Source organism: Scyliorhinus torazame, chromosome 2 (genome assembly GCF_047496885.1).
Source record: "Scyliorhinus torazame isolate Kashiwa2021f chromosome 2, sScyTor2.1, whole genome shotgun sequence".
In the NCBI taxonomy this organism is placed as follows: domain Eukaryota; kingdom Metazoa; phylum Chordata; class Chondrichthyes; order Carcharhiniformes; family Scyliorhinidae; genus Scyliorhinus; species Scyliorhinus torazame.
Genome location: NC_092708.1, coordinates 27,971,215 through 27,990,227, shown reverse-complemented (window position 1 = coordinate 27,990,227; position 19,013 = coordinate 27,971,215). Strand labels below are relative to the sequence as shown.

Genomic DNA, 19,013 nt, shown 5'->3' with positions numbered 1-19,013 from the left:
GATTGAATTACTGTCTTGTGAATAACAGTCAGCAATTTAGCACTTGGCTACATAATACCTTTGCGTATTTTGCAAGGACTTGGAGGTAGTTGTGCAGGGCCTGGGGTTTCAATGCAAATATTGTCTGGCTTCTTCCCATTCCCCGAAGTTGGATGAAGTCAGAGAAGCGATTCCCTCCATTATCACAAACACAAACAAATGAGGCAGAATCTAAAATGAAATCAAAGCCATTTAGGGAGAAAAATCAGGGAGTGCTCATTCACATGGAGGGTAGTGGACATCTGGGATTCTTACCCCCAAAACATGGATTCCGGGGTGGTGGGGTATTGGGGGGGGGGGATGGGGGAGCATTCAAGACTGAGATTGATGAAGCGTAGCTGGGATAGGGCAACAAGGGATGTTGAGCTGGCACAGGTAAGTGGAGCCTTGTTTTAACAGCCCAATCAATGGGCACCCCTGACAATGCAGCACTCCCTGCATCGTGCGGCACTGGGAGCGTCAGCCTGGATCTTTGAACTCTGTAGAGGGGCTTGAAATGCCAGACTCAGAACCCAAAATGTTGCAACTGAAGCAAGGCTGGAAGTTTAAGAATGAAAGACAGAGATGGGGAGAAAAGAGGGACATAGATGGGGAAAGAGAGAAAGAGACAAGAGGGAGAGAGAAAGAGAGAGAGAAACATACGCACACACAATTGGACAATTGCAAACTTGCAGAGATATTTGCCAATTAATGTCCACCACACAGAAATAATGCAAAAAATCTTATTTTGGTCATTGTGTGCGTGGATGAATTGGGTTCATTTATATCCTGGTTACATTTTAGAACCAGGATACGTCAATGAAATTGTTGTGGGTCAATGCTGTGAAAGCAGATCAGTGGGTGGCACGGTAGCACAGTGGTTAGCACTGCTGCCTCACAGCGCCAGGGACCTGGGTTCAATTCCAGCATCAGGTAACTGTCTGTGTGGAGTTTTTACTTCCTCCCCATGTCTGTGTGGGTTTCCTCCGGGTGCTCCGATTTCCTCCCCTAGTCCAAAGATGTGCAGGTTAGGTGGATTGGTCATGCTAAATTGCCCCTTAGTGTCCAAAAGATGTGCAGGTTAGGTGAATTGGCCGTGGTAAAATTGCCCCTTTGTGTCCAAAGATGTTCGGGTTGGGTGGTGTCACGGGGATCGGTGAGGAGATGAGGTGGGCCAAGGTAGGATGCCCTTTCAGAGGGTTGGTGCAGACTCGATGGGCCAATTGACCTCCTTCTGCACTATAGGAATTTCAATGATTCTGTCCTTGTGGTTAGGACCACAAGGACAATCAAACAGATTTCGAGAAGAGAGAGAGAGAGAGAGAGAGAGAATATTTCTTTTTGCCCCTCCCCTTATCAGCCACTGTGTTGGATGTTCTCTGGAAGAGCATTTTCTCGTTGAGAATGGGAACACAATTTGCAATCAACACAGGGTTTGTAACTGTGGGATTTGGGATGATGGTGGAAGGTTTCAAAGATTGCTAAATAGCTCCTCAAAGTTGGGTTTGTTTTAAAGATTGACCTTATAAGGGGAGGACGAAACAATGGGTTAAAATAAACCTGGGGTAAGATTTTCAGGTAAAGCGAAGCAAAACGTTCAGGGTTGCGCAGGTGAGGACAGCTGTCGCGAAAGGTGTGTCCACTTTCCCGATCCCGGTGTTGTATCATACCAGCCTGCTTGTCTACTGCAATGGAAATCCTGGGCCTACCGGCAGGAACCTGCCCTCAAGCAGGGGGCGTGGGTTTAGGCGGGTGGAGTCCGATGGTCCCAGTGGGGCTAGGAGTTGAGGAGGGTTGAGGTGGGCCCCAACAATGACCAGGAGGATGGGGGCCGAGTGCACGGTGGCTAAATTTCTGATGACACAAAGGTAGTAGGAATGGAAGTTGTGAAGAGGACGTACAGAATCCACAAAGGAACCTAAGATGGGTTAAGCAAGTGGGCAAAGATTGCAGAGCTCCACGGTACAGAGGGATCTGGGCGTCCTGGTACATAGAACATAGAACATAGAACAATACAGCGCAGTACAGGTCCTTCGGCCCACGATGTTGCACTGAAACAAAAGCCATCTAACCTACACTATGCCATTATCATCCATATGTTTTATCCAATAAACTTTTAAATGCCCTCAAATTTGGCGAGTTCACCACTGTAGCAGGTAGGGCATTCCACGGCCTCACTACTCTTTGCGTAAAGAACCTACCTCTGACCTCTGTCCTATATCTATTACCCCTCAGTTTAAAGTTATGTCCCCTCGTGCCAGCCATATCCATCCGCGGGAGAAGGCTCTCACTGTCCATCCTATCCAACCCCCTGATCATTTTGTATGCCTCGATTAAGTCTCCTCTTAACCTTCTTCTCTCCAACGAAAACAACCTCAAGTCCATCAGCCTTTCCTCATAAGATTTTCCCTCCATACCAGGCAACATCCTGGTAAATCTCCTCTGCACCCGCTCCAAAGCCTCCACCTCCTTCCTATAATGCGGTGACCAGAACTGTACGCAATACTCCAAATGCGGCCGTACCAGAGTTCTGTACAGCTGCAACATGACCTCCTGACTCCGGAACTCAATCCCTCTACCAATAAAGGCCAACACTCCATAGGCCTTCTTCACAACCCTATCAACCTGGGTGGCAACTTTCAGGGATCGATGTACATGGACACCTAGATCCCTCTGCTCATCCACACTTTCAAGAACTTTACCATTAGCCAAATATTCCGCATTCCTGTTATACATAGATTCCTACATAGATCACAAAAAGTCAGTATGTGGGCACAGCAGGTGATTAGGAAGGCAAATGTAATGTTGTTGCTTATTGCTAGGCGGGTGGAATATAAAAGTACGGGGGGGGTTGCTACAGCTGTTCTGGGCCTCAGTGGGGCCACATCCAGAGTACAGCGTACAGTGTCCTGACTTAAGAAAGGGTATAAGTGCATGAGAAGCAATTGAGAGAAGGTTCACTCGACTGATTCCTGGGATGGGAAATGTTGCCTGGTATGGAGGGCATAAGCTATGAGGAGCGATTGAATAAACTCGGTTTGTTCTCACTGGAACGAAGGAGGTTGAGGGGCGACCTGATAGACGTATACAAAATTATGAGGGGCATAGACAGAGTGGATAGTCAGAGGCTTTTCCCCAGGGTAGAGGGGTCAATTACTAGGGGGCATAGGTTTAAGGTGAGAGGGGCAAAGTTTAGAGTAGATGTACGAGGCAAGTTTTTTACGCAGAGGGTAGTGGGTGCCTGGAACTCACTACCGGAGGAGGTAGTGGAGGCAGGGACGATAGGGACATTTAAGGGGCATCTTGACAAATATATGAATAGGATGGGAATAGAAGGATACGGACCCAGGAAGTGTAGAAGATTGTAGTTTAGTCGGGCAGTATGGTCGGCACGGGCTTGGAGGGCCGAAGGGCCTGTTCCTGTGCTGTACATTTCTTTGTTCTTTGTTCTTTGATCTCAGTCGGAAAGGCTGGACAGATTGGGCCTGTTTCTATTGGAATTTAGAAGAATAAGAGATGATCTTATTCAAACACGCAAGATCCTGAGGGGGCTTGACAGGGTGGGAGGATGTTTCACCTATGGGGGCACCTAGAACTGGAGGGACACAGTTCATAAACAAGGGGTGTCCCATTTAAGATGGAGATACGGTTGAATTTCTTCTCTCGGGGGAGGTTAGTCTTTGGAATTATTTTCTCGAGAGAGAGAACAGTCGAGGCCGGAACGTTGAACCTATTCGAGGCTGAGTTAGATAGATCTTGGATTGATAAGGGGGTCAAGGGTTATTGGAGACAGGCAGGAAAATGGAGTTGAGGCCACAATCCGATCAACCATGATCTTATCGAATGACGGCACAGAACCGAGGGGCTGAATGGCCTTACTCCTGCTCCTAATTCTTGTGTTCCTGCATGATCTTCCCAGTGGGACAGGGAAGTTTCCGGTGGCCCCCTAATTTTTAAAGAAAAGTGTTTTTTTTAACACTTCCTGAACCGTGGCCGGGATCCCCCCCACCCCGCCTCAACCTCGCGGCTTGCTTTCCAGCGAGGAAGCATCTCGACATTGGCCGGTGGCGGGGTTTTCCCATCCGGCCGAGGTTAATGGCCATTTGCACTGTTTGCCGGCCACGCAAACTCGGTTTAACATATTCCGACATTCTCTGTGTGCGATTGGCTCCCTGACTTTTCTCTGCTGCGACCAGGTGTGGTTAACCATGATTGGACTTCTCTTTTTTTAAATATCCCTACGATTTTCTACCAAGTTTTGCTCGCAGCAGAGATCCAAATATTAATCTTCGATTCCTGGAGTCTCCAGCCCCTTGGCGAATCTCGCTGCAACGCCAGTGAGTCAGTTCCAGTCATTAGCACAGCAAGGAATGAGATTACAGGCAGAAAAAGCTCCAGGAGCAGTCTTGTCCTATCTTGATTGTGTGCACAGAAAGCACAGAATGGCGTTGCTATCTGTGTACATACTAACACGCACACACATATGTTTGAATAGCCAGCTCCTCGGGAACTTAATCTCTTGGATGCTGCTGAGCGCAAAACCCACCAGAAAAACTGCAGGCACTTCAAATTTTCTGACAGTGCTTTTCAAAAATATATTAACCATTTTGAGTGGGTGAGTTGGGGGGGGGGGTGCGAGAGAGGGGTGGGGGAGGGGGGTAAAGGCTGCTTGATTCTGGGGGGGGCGGGGGTTTGGGGGAGCACGGTTGGAGGGCAGCGGTTGCATAATCAAACCTCCAGGTCCATCCAGAATTAGCAGCTGTAACGCACGCAGTGTCCTGCTGCTTTGGGCAGCTGGCTGCGGTTTGATAGCTTTTCACTCGTTTCCTTGGGCTTTCCACCTTTCAGTCAACATTTTTGGAACAATGTCATTCATTCGGAATGCACAGAAGATTTCTTCTTCCCCGGGAACATACCTTGTTACCGTGGAAACAGAAGGCCTTCTGTAGGCCTCAAAGAACCTTAACCATTGAAGGGGAAACCATATAGACAAAGGCATTAGATCCTTGATCAGTCCCCTGAGGGACTAATTGAACTCTGACCAGTTTAACTCTGCACCGTTTCCTCATAAACAATCAAAATCTTACTAACTTTGCTCAGTATCATCTCCTGACTTAGAGGTTCTGGAGAAACATTAAGACCAGGGTGGGGAATCTAGGCCAGTGTTTTTCAAACCTTTTTTTCCCAGGACCCACTTTTACCAATTGGGTGACCTTCGGGACCCATGTCCGTCGACCTTCGGGATCCATGCCAGTCGACCTTTGCAACCCACACCGGCGACCTTCGCGACCCACTCCGGCCGATCTTCACTACCCACGACGGACAACCTTTGGGACCCACGCAAGCCGATCTTCGCGACAATCCATTTTCACTTACCTTTAATGCGACACATGAGCCTTCTTGGTCCTCATGACCTCACTTGCTTTGTCATTCAATGTTACATTTAGAACTTCAGCTGACGATTTAACCTCTCGCTGCATCCTTTGAAAAAAATCAAGAGGTTTGTCCTCAAACTCGCCTTGCTTAGCGTTCAAATGCCTTTGAAGTTTTGAGAGTTTTAAAATTTCATTTGCCAGTACTTCCCTGCATATAACACACATGGGCCTTGCATCCTGATTTGCATTGGCACAATTAAAGTCATATCTCAATAAATCATCTTTATTATGCTTTGTTCCCAATTTCAGTTTATTCTTAATGGGTTGTTCACCAGGGGCCCTGGAGCTCGGATACAGCTCACACCAGCACTGCTTTGTCCTGCCATGGACTCTCCTGTGAAGCTCTCTCCTTCGGATTCAATTGTGAGATCTTAGCCTGTTTGTGTCTCTGGCCCTCTCTTCCTTATAAAATAATCCATCTTCAGTTCTTCACAGAGTCCTGTTGCTTGCTTGCTGGCAGTTGCAAAATGGTGGCATCTCTCCTCCGTGCTTTCACGCCCGAAGCACAGATCCACAGGGCGCGTGATGTCCGTGTACTTGCTGGACATGAGACCTTCTCTCTGCCGCCGCTTCCAGTGAGAAGACTCCAGTGTTTGCCGGTCGTGGCCAGCATTCTCAATTGAAAAGCCGGTCGTGGATGTTGGGCACTTCTCCCACAATCGGGAACGCCATGGCCGATTGCTTCGCGACACTCACGGCACCTGTCCGCCACCCTGAGTTTGAAAAACCCTGATCTCGGCTAGTGAGTGGGCCGCAATGGGGGGCCCTCCTTCATCTCATGTGGGCCGCAAGATTAAAATTGCGGCTTGTTCACTAACTGTTATGGACCAGGGCTGAGAAACTCCAAAGTGTATTATGAAGTTCATCTGACCTATAACTTCGATGTTGAGTTTGGCTAGGGTGGGCACAGGAGCCTTCACTTCAGGTGTGATTCAACAGACTTCCTAGGCACTTTGATCAAAACAAAATTTATTATACAAATGTAAACATATATAAAATGCAAAGAAATAGTTTGTTATCAATTACAAACATAAATAAAACACAACAGCTACTGTAATCTATGTATATAACTCTTAATGAATCCCCCTTAGTAACTGTTCCAATTCAATACAAAATCCAATAAACCAAAACCCCTTTCAGGGTGTGGCCCAGCACTCTGTAATCTCACTTGAATGGGACTAGTCCTTTCCCTGAGATTCTGGTCCAGCCTCCAACCAGCAGATTCAAAACTCCTCCCGGAAAGCAACTCTATCTTTAAAGTTCCCAAGGCAGTTTGCCACACCCAATGTGCTTTTAGTTCCCTGTGACAGCTTTCAAATGAAAACAGGGAAACACAGCTTTTTTCTTCTGCACTCCAACGCAACAAACCGAAACTGAAACCTAAAACATCTTAACCTCCTCTCACCTGACAGCCACAGCCCAGCTCCACCCACAAAATGACATCACTGAAGCCACGCTACAAGTCATGTGGTCAAACAAAACCTTTCTTAAAGGGACGCTCACCATGACCCTTGAATAAGGTAAAATACATTTAATACGTTATCAAAAACGCTTAATCATTTATATATTAATAGAACTATCATCAACTTCAAGTGGTTAAAAACAAAATAAAATATTTATGCTCGATTGTACGCAGGCGGCTCTCACAGTCAATGCTATGAGCAATCAGCACGGTCCTCACTTCACTCGCCCTCGCTTTACGCGCGAATCATTTCAGTCACACTGGTAGGAAAAAAAGCTAAGTGATGGAAACCTGCGTGTGGGAAACGGTCAACAAAATGTCTCGTGGCCGCACTCAGCACCCTGATGGGCCTCATGTGACCCCCGAGCCGTGGATTTCCCACCACTGATGTCGAAGGATGGGAGCAGGACTGAGCGGTTAGGCCTAACGACAAAGACAGAGAAGACTGGGATTCTTCCGACCAGAAAAGAGAAAGGGCTCAACGGCCTTGGCGTAGAGAAGATGTTTCCAGAGAGACCAAAATTAAGGGTCATAAATATACAAGACAACAACTTCTTATGCCAATATTGAATTCCGGAGAACAAAAATAACAGGGTTAATGTGAACTTTCATCCGAACTCTGATGGAAGGTCATTGACCTGAAACATTAACTCTTGTCTCTCTCCACAGGTGCTGCCTCACCTGCTGAGCTTTTCCAGCAATTTTTCCTCTTATATTGAGTTTTCCAGCAATCTGTAATATATTAACAAATTCCAGGGGAAACGTTGCTACGCAGAGCATGGTGAAAATGTAAAAGTTCACACAATCACAGAGTTGTTACAGCGCCCATCATGTCTGCAACAGCTCTCCAAACGAGCATGATGGCCCAATGCCATTCCCCTGCCTCTTCTCTCTACCCCTGCACATTGTTTATATTCAAATACTCATCCAATGCCCTCTTGAATGCCTCGATTGAACCTGCCTCCACCGCACTCCCAGGCAGCGAATTCCAAACCCCAACCACTCACATCGCATTTGCTTCTTCCGCGAATGACATTAAATCTGTGCCCCTCTCGTTCTCGATCCTTTTGCGAGCGGGAACAGTTTCTCCCTCTCTACTCTGCCCGGAGGGGGTTTGGAGAGGGAATAACGGCGATACATTTCAGGGGAGGCTGCATAAACATGCGAGGGCGAAAGGAATAGAAGGACACGCTGAGAGGGTTAAATGACCTTCGAGCAGCAGAAGTCTCATGTGGAGCATGAAAACTGGCATGGACCAGTTGGGTCAGATAGTCTGCTTCTATTCTTTCCCCGCCCTTGTTGAAAGGTCATACACCTGAAACGTTAGCCTTGTTGCTCTCTCCACAGACGCTGCCTGGCCTTCTGAGTATTTCCAACATTTTCTGCTTTTACTTATTTCATTCTGGTTGTTTTGTTTATTGTTTATTGTCACGTGTACCGAGGTACAGTGAAAAGTATTTTTCTGCGAGCAGCTCAACAGGTCATTAAGTACATGAAAAGAAAGGAAATAAAAGAAAATACATAATAGGGCAACACAAGGTACACAATGTAACTACATCACACCGGCATCGGGTGAAGCATACAGGGGTGTAGTGTTAATCAGGTCAGTCCATAAGAGGGCCGTTTAGGAGTCTGGTAACAGTGGGGAAGAAGCTGTTTTTGAGTCTGTTCATGCATGTTCTCAGACTTTTGTATCTCCTGCCCGACGGGAGAAGTTGGAAGAGTGAGTAAGCCGGGTGGGAGGGGGTCTTTGATTATGCTGCCTGCTTTCCCCAGGCAGCGGGAGGTGTAGATGGAGTCAATGGATGGGAGGCAGGTTTGTGTGATGGACTGGGCTGTGACCTAGTGTGTTCTGACCTGGTGGTGGAAGTCATTTCCTGATTTATGCCAGTGGTTTGCAGTCAGTGGATTCCCAACTTCTTTGTGTCATTGGGCGAGTTAAACCAAGATACCTTTCACAGCCAGAGTCAGAATATCTCACCTGTATCAGAGAGACGTTATCCAGAGTGAGGCGAAAGAGGTAATTTCTGTAAAAAGACAGACACACATAAGCACGCTAATATTAAGAAATCAAACATGATCTCATTGATTTGCAAGTCATGACAGCTTTCCACGAATTCAACCGTAAAAATTCCATAATCAATAAGGGTTCACATTTCTGGGAAATATCGAAAGCGTGCAAGAGGATGATTAAAATGCAAAATTCCTTGGTGCATGTCACACGGAGGAGAATTTGGCATGGACCGAGCAAGACAGATCCTCGGCAACACAGAGAGGGAGAGAAAGAGAGCGAGAGTGAAAAGGAATAGAATAGACAGATGAAGAAATACAAGAAAATAGCAAGAAAGCAAAAGATTAGAGGAGAGGGCAAAACAAGAGGGAGAGAAAAGCGAAAGGAGATGTAAATGTGCAAAGAGGATCTGAGAGAGCGTGAGAGAGAGAAAGAGAGGAGAGGGGGGAAATCAAAGGAAAGGAGGAGTGAGAAAAAGGAAAGAGAAACAAAAGAGTGAAAAGAAAGCGATTAAAGGATGGGAGGGGGGGGGAAAGAGAACAAGGAATAAAAGAGACGAGAGAAGAACGGGATCAGAAAAGAAAGAAATGGCAACGAAAAGAGAGAAAAAGAGAGTTGGATGAAAAGAGGGCATCAGAGAGGGAGAGAGAGAGAGAGAGAGAGAGATGGAGGCCATGGGAGAACAAACGAGAGAGAAAGAGAAAAACAAAGATAAAGAGGGATTCGGGAAGAAGGAAGTAAAAACAAATAAGGGAGATCAAAAGGGTAAACTAACTTGTCAGAAAATAGGGAGAGACATGTTAAAACCGCACCAGGTAAACTAGGCCATCTGATAGTCAGCCTCTCAGGAATTTCACGCTTTGTGCACAGCTCCAGAAAAACAGAATAATCAGTAGACGAGAGACAGCATCTGACTGATAGTCAATCATGCAATTGGCCACTTACTGTGTTTCAGCACAGACAGCTGGAAAATGTCACCTTATTTTAAAGGGGGCTCTCAATGAAAGCGAAACTGAGTGGGGAAAGTGTGTTTTTCGTTCAAACACCACTTTTGCTAGTTTTTCTAAACTGGACACATTTCTCACACGGACAGAAGTGGTGTCTGGTGATCAATGGTGGCCATTTCCCTATGGCGGCGTACAGGGGGCTGATGGGCAAGAAAGGAACTTCAGAGGATCCCGCTGATTCACAGAGAATATTGTGAAAGTCGCCCTACTCCCCGAAGACCATGGGCTGCTCTCTGCCTTTTTGAGAAAGAGCTGGCTGGTGGTGGTTTAACCCGAGGGTCACCACACCTCAGGTGAGGGGCACGGTTGAGAAGGTTGGGGCCTTCGTGAATAACCTCAACCTGTGCGGGAAATGAACCCACGTCACCATCAGCCAGTCACTCATTTGTGACCATTTGGAGACCTTAACTAAATGCTCAGAATTCCCTTTCTTCTGACTGGATCGAAGTAGAGTTGCCATATATTTTATATTTTCCGCGAATCTCGTCACTTGTTTTCTTTCAGGTTCTGAATAATTAGCATTGCAAAGAGATATGATAGCTAAAGGTTGATCATCGTACTTCCTCCAAATTCCTTTGGGGTACGGCGCACAGTTCTAGGGAACTGTGGCAAGGAAATCCCTGCTGACTCTTGCAGCTCCGATGCCATGTTGCCCACCCTAATGAGCATTGACTGGCATAAGGCAGGACTTGTGCCCCGCACTTGGGAGAAGGTCCCACCTTGGAGAGCTGCCAGCCAATCTGATTGGTCAGCAGCTCTCCAGACCCTCCAGACACAGCGCTGCAGTGGCCGGAAGAGGCATTGCAAGGGGGGGGCACCTGGTACTCAGTCCCAGGAACTGGAGGACAGGTAAGGTCGGGAATGCCTGGGAGGTCACAAGGGGGGCCACTGGGGTCTTGGAAGATAGGGTGGGGCAGTGAGGGAGGTCCAGAAGTCACCAGGCCTTAAGGGGAGGGCGCTCCAGTCAGAAGGAGTCTTCTGATGGAGGGGCGGACCCCTTCCCTCCCGAGATCCAGCTGTGTTCATTCATTCATTCAGTGAGGGGCTGATTTAGCTCACTGGGCTAAATCGCTGGCTTTTAAAGCAGACCAAGGCAGGCCAGCAGCACGGTTCGATTCCCGTACCAGCCTCCCCGGACAGGCGCCGGAATGTGGCGACTAGGGGCTTTTCACAGTAACTTCATTGAAGCCTACTCGTGAAAATAAGCAATTTTCATTCATTTTCATTTCCAATTCCCTCCCTGAGCTGTCATCTGCCTACCAGCCTGAAACTTGAGACTGTGTGGGAAAGGTCTAAGTGGCCAAATAAGGGCCTTAATTGGGGCAAGGGCAGGATTTCCATCTGAGGTCCTGCCCAAATCAATGTAAAGTCACTACCAGGTCAGGGTGGGTGAGAACCAGGGAGGAACGCCCATCCACGCAATTTCTCCCCCCCTCACCATCTCAGAACCCGCCGGAGGAGGCCAGGAAAGAGTGGTTTAAATTCTCGCCCTGGGTCCATGTTGTTTAAAAGAATCATCTCTGAGTGGCACGGCGGCACAGTGGTTAGCACTGCTGCCTCACTGTCCATGTGGAGTGTGCACATTCTCCCCGTGTCTGCGTGCATCTCACCCCCACGACCCAAAGGTGTGCAGGGTAGGTGGATTGGCCGCGCTAAATTGCCCCTTAATTGGGAAAAAAAGAATTGGGTACTCTACATTTAAAAAAAAAAGAATGATCTCTGTGTAGAAGGTGCGACGGGGATTTAGAAAGTGGTCAGAGTAATTGAGAGGCTTTGGGAAGGAATGACCCCGGTGGAGGTTTTTATGAAATGGTTTGATAGGGTGGACGTGGAGAAGATGGGTGTGGTTTTCCCAGCGTGTTGTGCCCGGCACAGATCCCGTTGTCGGGTGCATAGCGGGAGATGCCAAAAACAGGTTCCTTGCTGGGCGGCAAGCGCGATGCACCCGACGCTCTGCCTGACACAATTGAACTAATTTAAATATATGTAGTCCATTCAGGGCCGCAGTCTCCCGCCTAGCAATATTCACCGGCCCGACGGAAATCACCCCGTGAAACCCGCTCACAACTGGGTGAATTTCGTCCGATGTTTCCATTTGTGGAGGAGTCCAAACTTCGAGGCGATAATTATAAGATGGTCACCAGTAAATCCAATCGGAATTTCAGGAGAAAACTCTTTATCCAGAGAACAGTTAAATGTAGAACTTGCTCGAACGGGGAGCTGCTCAAGAGGTGACTAGTACAGGCATATTTAAGAGAAAGCTGACTAATTTAATTTAATAATCTTTATTGTCACAAGTAGGCTTACATTAACACTGGAATGAAGTTACTGTGAAAAGCCCCGAGTCGCCACATTCCGGCGCCTGTTCGGGTACACAAAGGGAGAATTCAGAATGTCCAATTCACCTAACAAGCACGTCTTTCGGGACTTGTGGGAAGAAACCGGAGCACCCGGAGGAAACCCACGCAGACACGGGGAGAACGTGCAGACTCCGCACTGACAGTGACCCAAGCCGGGAATCGAACCTGGCACTATGAAGCAACGGTGCTAACCACTGTGCTACCGTGCCACCCATGAGGGAGAAGGAATTAGAAGCTGATGGGGTTAAATGAAGAGGGGTGGGGGAGGCTCCCAAGGGGCATAAACCTATGAGGATGAGATAGTGGTCTCACAGCACGAGTAATTTCGAGACCAATCTGGATTTGAAAGCTAATCTCAGCAATGATGACCTAGAACTATCATTGATTCTCATAAAAACCCATCTGGTTCACTAATGCCCTTTAGGGAAGGAAATCTGCCATCCTTACCGGGCCTGGCCTACACGTGACGCCAGATCCACTGAAATATGGTTGACCCTTAACTGCCCTCTGAATGGCCCAGCAAGCCACTCACTTCATGGGCAATTAGGGATGGGCAACTGAAAGTTGAGCACACAAGGCTGTAGAGTTGAAAGATGAGGTGTTGTTCCTCGGATTTACATTGAGCTTCGCTGGAACACTGTAGCAGGCCAAGGACAGTGAGGTCAGAGTGGGAGCAAGGCGGACTGTTTCTGTTCCGTACACTCTCAGCCCTGTGCTGTCACATCCAGCCCCAGGATGCCCTCAACTGTTTTGGAGGTAGTTCCATGGGGCGGCACAGCGGCACACTGGTTAGCACTGCTGCCTCACAGCGCCAGGGAGCCGGGTTCAATTCCAGCCTTGGGTGACTGTCTGTCTGTGTGGAGTCTGCACGCTCTCCCCATGTCTGCGTGGGTTTCCTCCGGGTGCTCCGATTTCCCAGGTTAGGTAGATTGGCCACGATTTATTGCTCCTCAGTGTTTAAAGGTGTGCTGGTTAGGTGGGGTTACAGCGGGGAATGGGTCTAGGCAGGGTGCTCTTTCTGAAGGTCGTTGAAGACCCAATGGACCAAATGGCCTCTTTCAGCACTTGGATTCCATGGATGCTATGGTAGTCCACGTAGTTCATGAAGGCTTCACTGATTGAAAAGTTAGGCCTTTTCATAGATTATCATAGAATATACAGTGCAGAAGGAGGCCATTCGGCCCATCGAGTCTACACCGGCTCTTCGAAAGAGCACCCTACCCAAGGTCAACACCTCCACTCTATCCCCATAACCCAATAACCCCACCCAACACTAAGGGCAATTTTGGACACGAAGGGCAATTTAGCATGGCCAATCCACCTAACCTGCACATCTTTGGACTGTGGGAGGAAACCGGAGCACCCGGAGGAAACCCACGCACACACGGGGAGAATGTGCAGACTCCGCACAGACAGTGTCCCAAGCCGGAATCGAACCTGGGACCCTGGAGTTGTGAAGCAATTGTGCTATCCACAATGCTACCGTGCTGCCCGTTTTGGCAAGTCAAATGGAGCCAACCATTCCTAGGGTAACACACAAGAGTTAAGGTTGCTGCCTCTATTAGACAATCAGCAGAATTATCAACGCTCCTGAGGTAAATGGTGATTTTTTTTTTTTTTTAAATTGAACCCAGATGTAAGAAGGAGGAAGCATGCAGTTCAGGATACCTGAAAGTTGAAAAGATGAGTAGAGAAAGCAAAGGGTTGAGTCGCACGACGATAAGGGTGGCAGGCAAAGATCACAGGAAATAGTAACACATTAAATTAATAACACAGAGACTGAACGAAGCATCCAGCGACGTATGTTTATCATGCGATCGTGGCAGCTCGGTAATGTAAATACAGTTTGTTAAATAAATCTGGAATAATTCGTGACAGGGACCGCGAAAATGCCAAATCGTCGCGAGCAAGTGGATAGCACAATCAATTGGGCCTGAGGGGGAAGCGAGGTTCAACACAAAATAATCCATATTGTTGGACTGTACCTGGCTCCAATCATCAGCTGATTCCTGTTGCGGTCAATTGCCAACTGAGAGTAGTCACACACCCCTGGAAAGCTAAAATTCAACACCCAGGGCCTGAAATCTGTGGAGAGAGTGAGGCAGGGATGTTATCGAAGTAAAACTTGAACAACAACAAAGACTTGCATCTGTCCGGCACCTGTGATTTGTTTGACTCATTCATTCTTGGGATGTGGGTGGCACTGCCTGGGTCAACTTTTATTGCCCATCAACTGAGTGGCTTCTTTGGCCCTTTGGATCTGGAGTCACATGTAGGCCAGACCAGGTGAGGACGGCAGATTTCCCTTCTGTAAAGGACATTAGTGAACCAGATGGGTTTTTATGACCATCGGCAACCCTTTCACCATTCGGTTCTTCATTCCGGATTTTTATTGAATTCAAATTTCACCATCTGCCGTGGTGGGATTGGGACCCGGTTCCTTTTTCACACAGCAAGTTCCGGGTCTGGAATGCTCTGCCTGGGAGTGTGGCGGAGACAGGTTCAATCGAGGTAATGAAACGGGCGTCAGGTGATGGGTGTGAATTTTAAAATGGGCGGGTGCACAGTGTGACCGGCGCGATTGCCGCGCATGCGCAGTTCTCCCTTCTCCGCACTGGCCACGACGCAGCATGGCGTAGGGCTACAGGGGCCGCTGCGGAACAAAAGAGGCCCCCAGCCCGAGAGGCCGGCCCGCCGATCGGTAGGCCCCGATCGCAGGCCAGGCCACAGCGGAGGCCCCCCCCATGATTGGACCCCTGCCTCCAACCAGGCCACCCCCAGATGCATCCACGCCGAAAGTCCCGCCGACTAAGAGTAGGTGTGGACGGCGCCGGCGGGACTTGGCTTTTTTAGCGTGGCCGCGCGGCCCATCCCGAACCGAGAATCGCCGGGGGGGCGGGGCCTGTACAGCGGCCCCCGACCGACGCCAATGGGCCGAATGGCCTCCTGCAGCCCCAGAACAATTCTGTGATTCTGCTAAATGCCAGTACAGGCTCGGCAGGCTGCATGTACGGCCTACCCTTGCACCTGTTCCTCATGTTCCTTTGTCAGCCAAATGAATAAATCTCATCACTTCAATCTAACAGATCTTGTTACAGCAGAGGTGCAAGTCCGGCTCAGTGGGGAGTAACAAATATAGCCGTTGCTGGTTGTTGAAGGATGAGCTGTGGATCAGCATTAGACACGGTGCACTATTTTTCAGTCTATTAGCACTTCCCCCTCTATATATTAACTAAATCTAACCCTCATTCACATTTTATCCTCATTACAATGCACCGTCTACAATCCACTGTCATTTACAAAAGCCATTACCATATTTTCACAGCAACACATTTCTCTCTTATTAACTCAATTATTAATTCATGCTGATCTAATCGAGGTATTTAATTAGAGGGTCGGCAGAGCGAAACTATATTCTTTGGTGAGGGAATCAGAACAAGAAGGCAGGTCCTTAAAATTAAAGACTTTTACACTCAAAGGATTCTGGAACTCGGTCTCCGAGTCCTGGGGCTCGCTGAAACTTTCGGGGATGAGGTGGACAGAATTCTAATGGTTAAGGGTCCACGCAACAAAAGGCGGATTAATGGCCACGATCTAATTAAATGGGGGAACAGGTCCAAGCTGCTTTTGTTCCTGAGGGAACCTGCATTTAGATAGCACCCCTCACATCCTCATGCAATCGCCAACCTGTCATTGAATGGAAGATCATGACTGGTTTGTGGTCCATGAATTGATTTACACTCACCTTTGATTGATGCTAATTCTCGAAGAGGACCATCAGGAGCCAGATGGGGCTACTCGGCCCATCAAGTCTGCTCCGCCGTTCACTGAGATCATGGCTGGTCTGATGAGATTATCCTCAACTCCACTTTCCCGCCTTATCCCCAGAACCTTTGATTCCCTCCCAAATTAAAAATCTGCCCATCTCAGCCTTTAATATACCTATCGGCCCAGCCTCTACAGCCCTCTGTGGTAAATAATCTCACAGATTCACTAGCCTCTGAAAGAAGAAGTTCCTCCTCATTTCTGCCTTGAATGGGCGACCCCTTTACTCCCCTACTCAACCTCTCCTCATAGGAAAACCCCTCCATAGCCGGGATCAACCGAGTGAACCTTTTCTCCACCCCCTCTTTGGTCACGCACTTAAGAATGTTCAGAAGAAGCTTCGCTGCAGTTTTGTTCTACATACTCCCATTTGCATTGTATTTTCTATTTATCCATTTACAGGATGTGGATGTCATTGTCCATCCCTAATTTCATAGAAACAGAGAATTATAGAATCCTTACAGTGCAGGAGGAGGCCATTCGGCCCATCGGGTCTGCGCCAGCCCTTTGAAAGACCACCCTACCTGGGCCCAATCGTCGCCCCATTCCTGCAACTCCTCGCTCAGGGGCAGTTTAGCACGGCCAATCCTCCTAACCAGCACAAGATGGATAGAATGGCCTCCTTGTGTGTTGTAACTTTTCTTTGGTTCTATGGTTCTGACACTCCGCTCCAAGGAGAACCCTTTCTATTCAAAGAAAAACGATAGCACAGATTGTGTCATGATATTTTTTGTTTCTATAAATTTAGAGTACCCAATTAATTCTTTCCAATTAAGGGGCAATTTGGCGTGGCCGATCCGTCTACCCTGCACTTCTTTGGGTTTTGGGGGCGAAACCCACGCAGGCAAAGGGAGAATGTGCAAACTCCACACGGACAGTGGCCCAGAGCCGGGATCGAACCTGGGACCTTGGTGCTGTGAAGCCACAGTGCTAATCACTTGTCTTACCGTACTTCTGGGCAACGTGGTTGCAGCAATGTTGGGCGGGATTCTCTGGCCTGCCAGCCGCGTGTTTCCCGGCAGCGGGAGGCGCTGCTCACTGGCGGCTGGATTCTCTGCTCCCGCCGCTGTCAATGGGAATCCCGATTGAAGTCACCCCACGCCGCTGGGAACACCGTGGGTGAGGGTGCGCTGCCAGCAGGATTAGAGAGTCCCACCGCCAGCGAGTGGCCGGAGAATTCCGGCTGTTGTTTTCTGTGCAGACATTGGCTTGTGATTTTACTTCAGGGCCCCCAATCTGTGATGACGTTTTTGTTCCCCGGGACAAGAACAATCTCTTGTTTGCCATCTTCACGCACGTTTCCTGGCTGCGGTTTCCTATTTACAGTTTCCCGGCAGGAGTTGCATCCACACATGGCAGACAATGAATGCCGACCTTATGTTGGAATCCACACCCCAGGAGCCTATCTTTCAATTAGCCTCAGCTTGGATTCCATCGATGCATCTGAATCAGTCCCGATCGACCCCGCTTCAGTGATCGTCAACCAAACCTCTGCACTCCTCCAATTCTGCAAGGGACCTTCGCCCCAGCGTTCTTGGCCGTGCCTTCAGCTGACTGGTCCCGGAGCCCTGGAATTTCCCTGCCGAAACCTCTCCATCTCACTGGTCTTCCGTTAAAACCTCTGTCCCGTCCCGTCGGCAGAATGCCCCTGCCCCGTTGAAGTGAGCGGGAATTGGGAAGGTTTGCCGTATTCGCTGGAGTGGAGCCAGCCACAGTGGACCAGAAAATCCCGGCCTGTCTTAATATCTCCTTCTCTGGCTCAGCGGCAAACTTGGTTTGACAATTACTCCCGTGAAATGTCCTTGGAATGTTTTACTTTGTTGAGGGGTGGGGGGGTGGGGGCCTATGTAAAAATAAGTCGTTGTTACTTCATAAAGCACCCACGCCTTCTCAAGCTGACACTGAAATTAAGTTATGAGACTCTATTGAAATTGGCTTCGTCCGAATTTGTCTAATTCATAGAATCATAGAATTTACAGTGCAAAAGGAGGCCATTCGGCCCATCGAGTCTGCACCGGCCATCGGAAAGAGCAACCTATTTAAGCCCACGCCTCCACCCTATCCCCGTAACCTAGTAACCCCTCCTAATCTTTTTGGACACTAAGGGCAATTTAGCATGGCTAATTCACCTAACCTGCACATCCTAGGACTGTAGGAGGAAACCGGAGCACCCGGAGGAAACCCACGCAGACACGGGGAGAACGTGCAGACTCCGCACAGACAGTGACCCAAGCCGGGAATCGAACCTGGGACCCTGGAGCTGTGAAGCGACAGTGCTAACCACTGTGTTACCGTGCCGCCCATACTCCGTGTGGCTTTCGGCAGCCAGTGAGTTATAATCCACCCCCCACGAAGAGCCTGCCAACGCGCACTACAGAGCTCACATAGACAAACTCCGAGGTAAAAGAGTGAAGAGCAGGAACCCTTGCCTTCGAAAACAGGAGGAGGGGGAATAGAATTAATGGATTCCAGTTTCTTTCATTATCCCCAGAAACCCTTTTGTTTTCATTGCCCCACAGAAACTAATCGAGAAAATCTTCCAGGACCCACGTTCCGGCCACTTGCTGCTGAACTGTACCATAGCGATGATCACACCCTGAAGAACCAAACAGCCTGGCTGATTAATGACAGCCTACAGCAGAGATATTTATTAGGCCCTCATCTCCTGCATTCCCTGATCCAAATTAAGCAACGTAATGTAATGCCCCCAGTTTAATGCATCTGAGCGGTACAGCGGGCCGATCTCAGTCATAAGTGTCAGAACCAAAAAGTCAGTGCATTGAACAGCGACTGATTTAGGCCAGGAGAAATCAGGGATTGGTAGAGTATGGCCAATGGCAACGGTAATTTGTCACAAGAGGCAAATAAATAGTATAGAATACAAGAAGAAACAAG

At 48.5% G+C, this 19,013-nt stretch overlaps 1 protein-coding gene across 3 annotated transcripts in view; it reads right to left on the bottom strand.

Moving 5' to 3' along the window:
* Positions 1 to 19,013, bottom strand: part of sema5ba (sema domain, seven thrombospondin repeats (type 1 and type 1-like), transmembrane domain (TM) and short cytoplasmic domain, (semaphorin) 5Ba) — a 563,950-nt gene that overhangs the window by 326,372 nt on the left and 218,565 nt on the right. For all 3 annotated transcript variants that reach the window (XM_072469924.1, XM_072469907.1, XM_072469915.1), the window contains 2 exons: positions 14,279 to 14,378; positions 8,897 to 8,942 (listed from right to left, as the gene is read on the bottom strand). In XM_072469924.1, the coding sequence (XP_072326025.1) occupies positions 8,897 to 8,942; positions 14,279 to 14,378 (146 nt within the window). The remainder of the gene's footprint in view (positions 1 to 8,896; positions 8,943 to 14,278; positions 14,379 to 19,013) is intronic.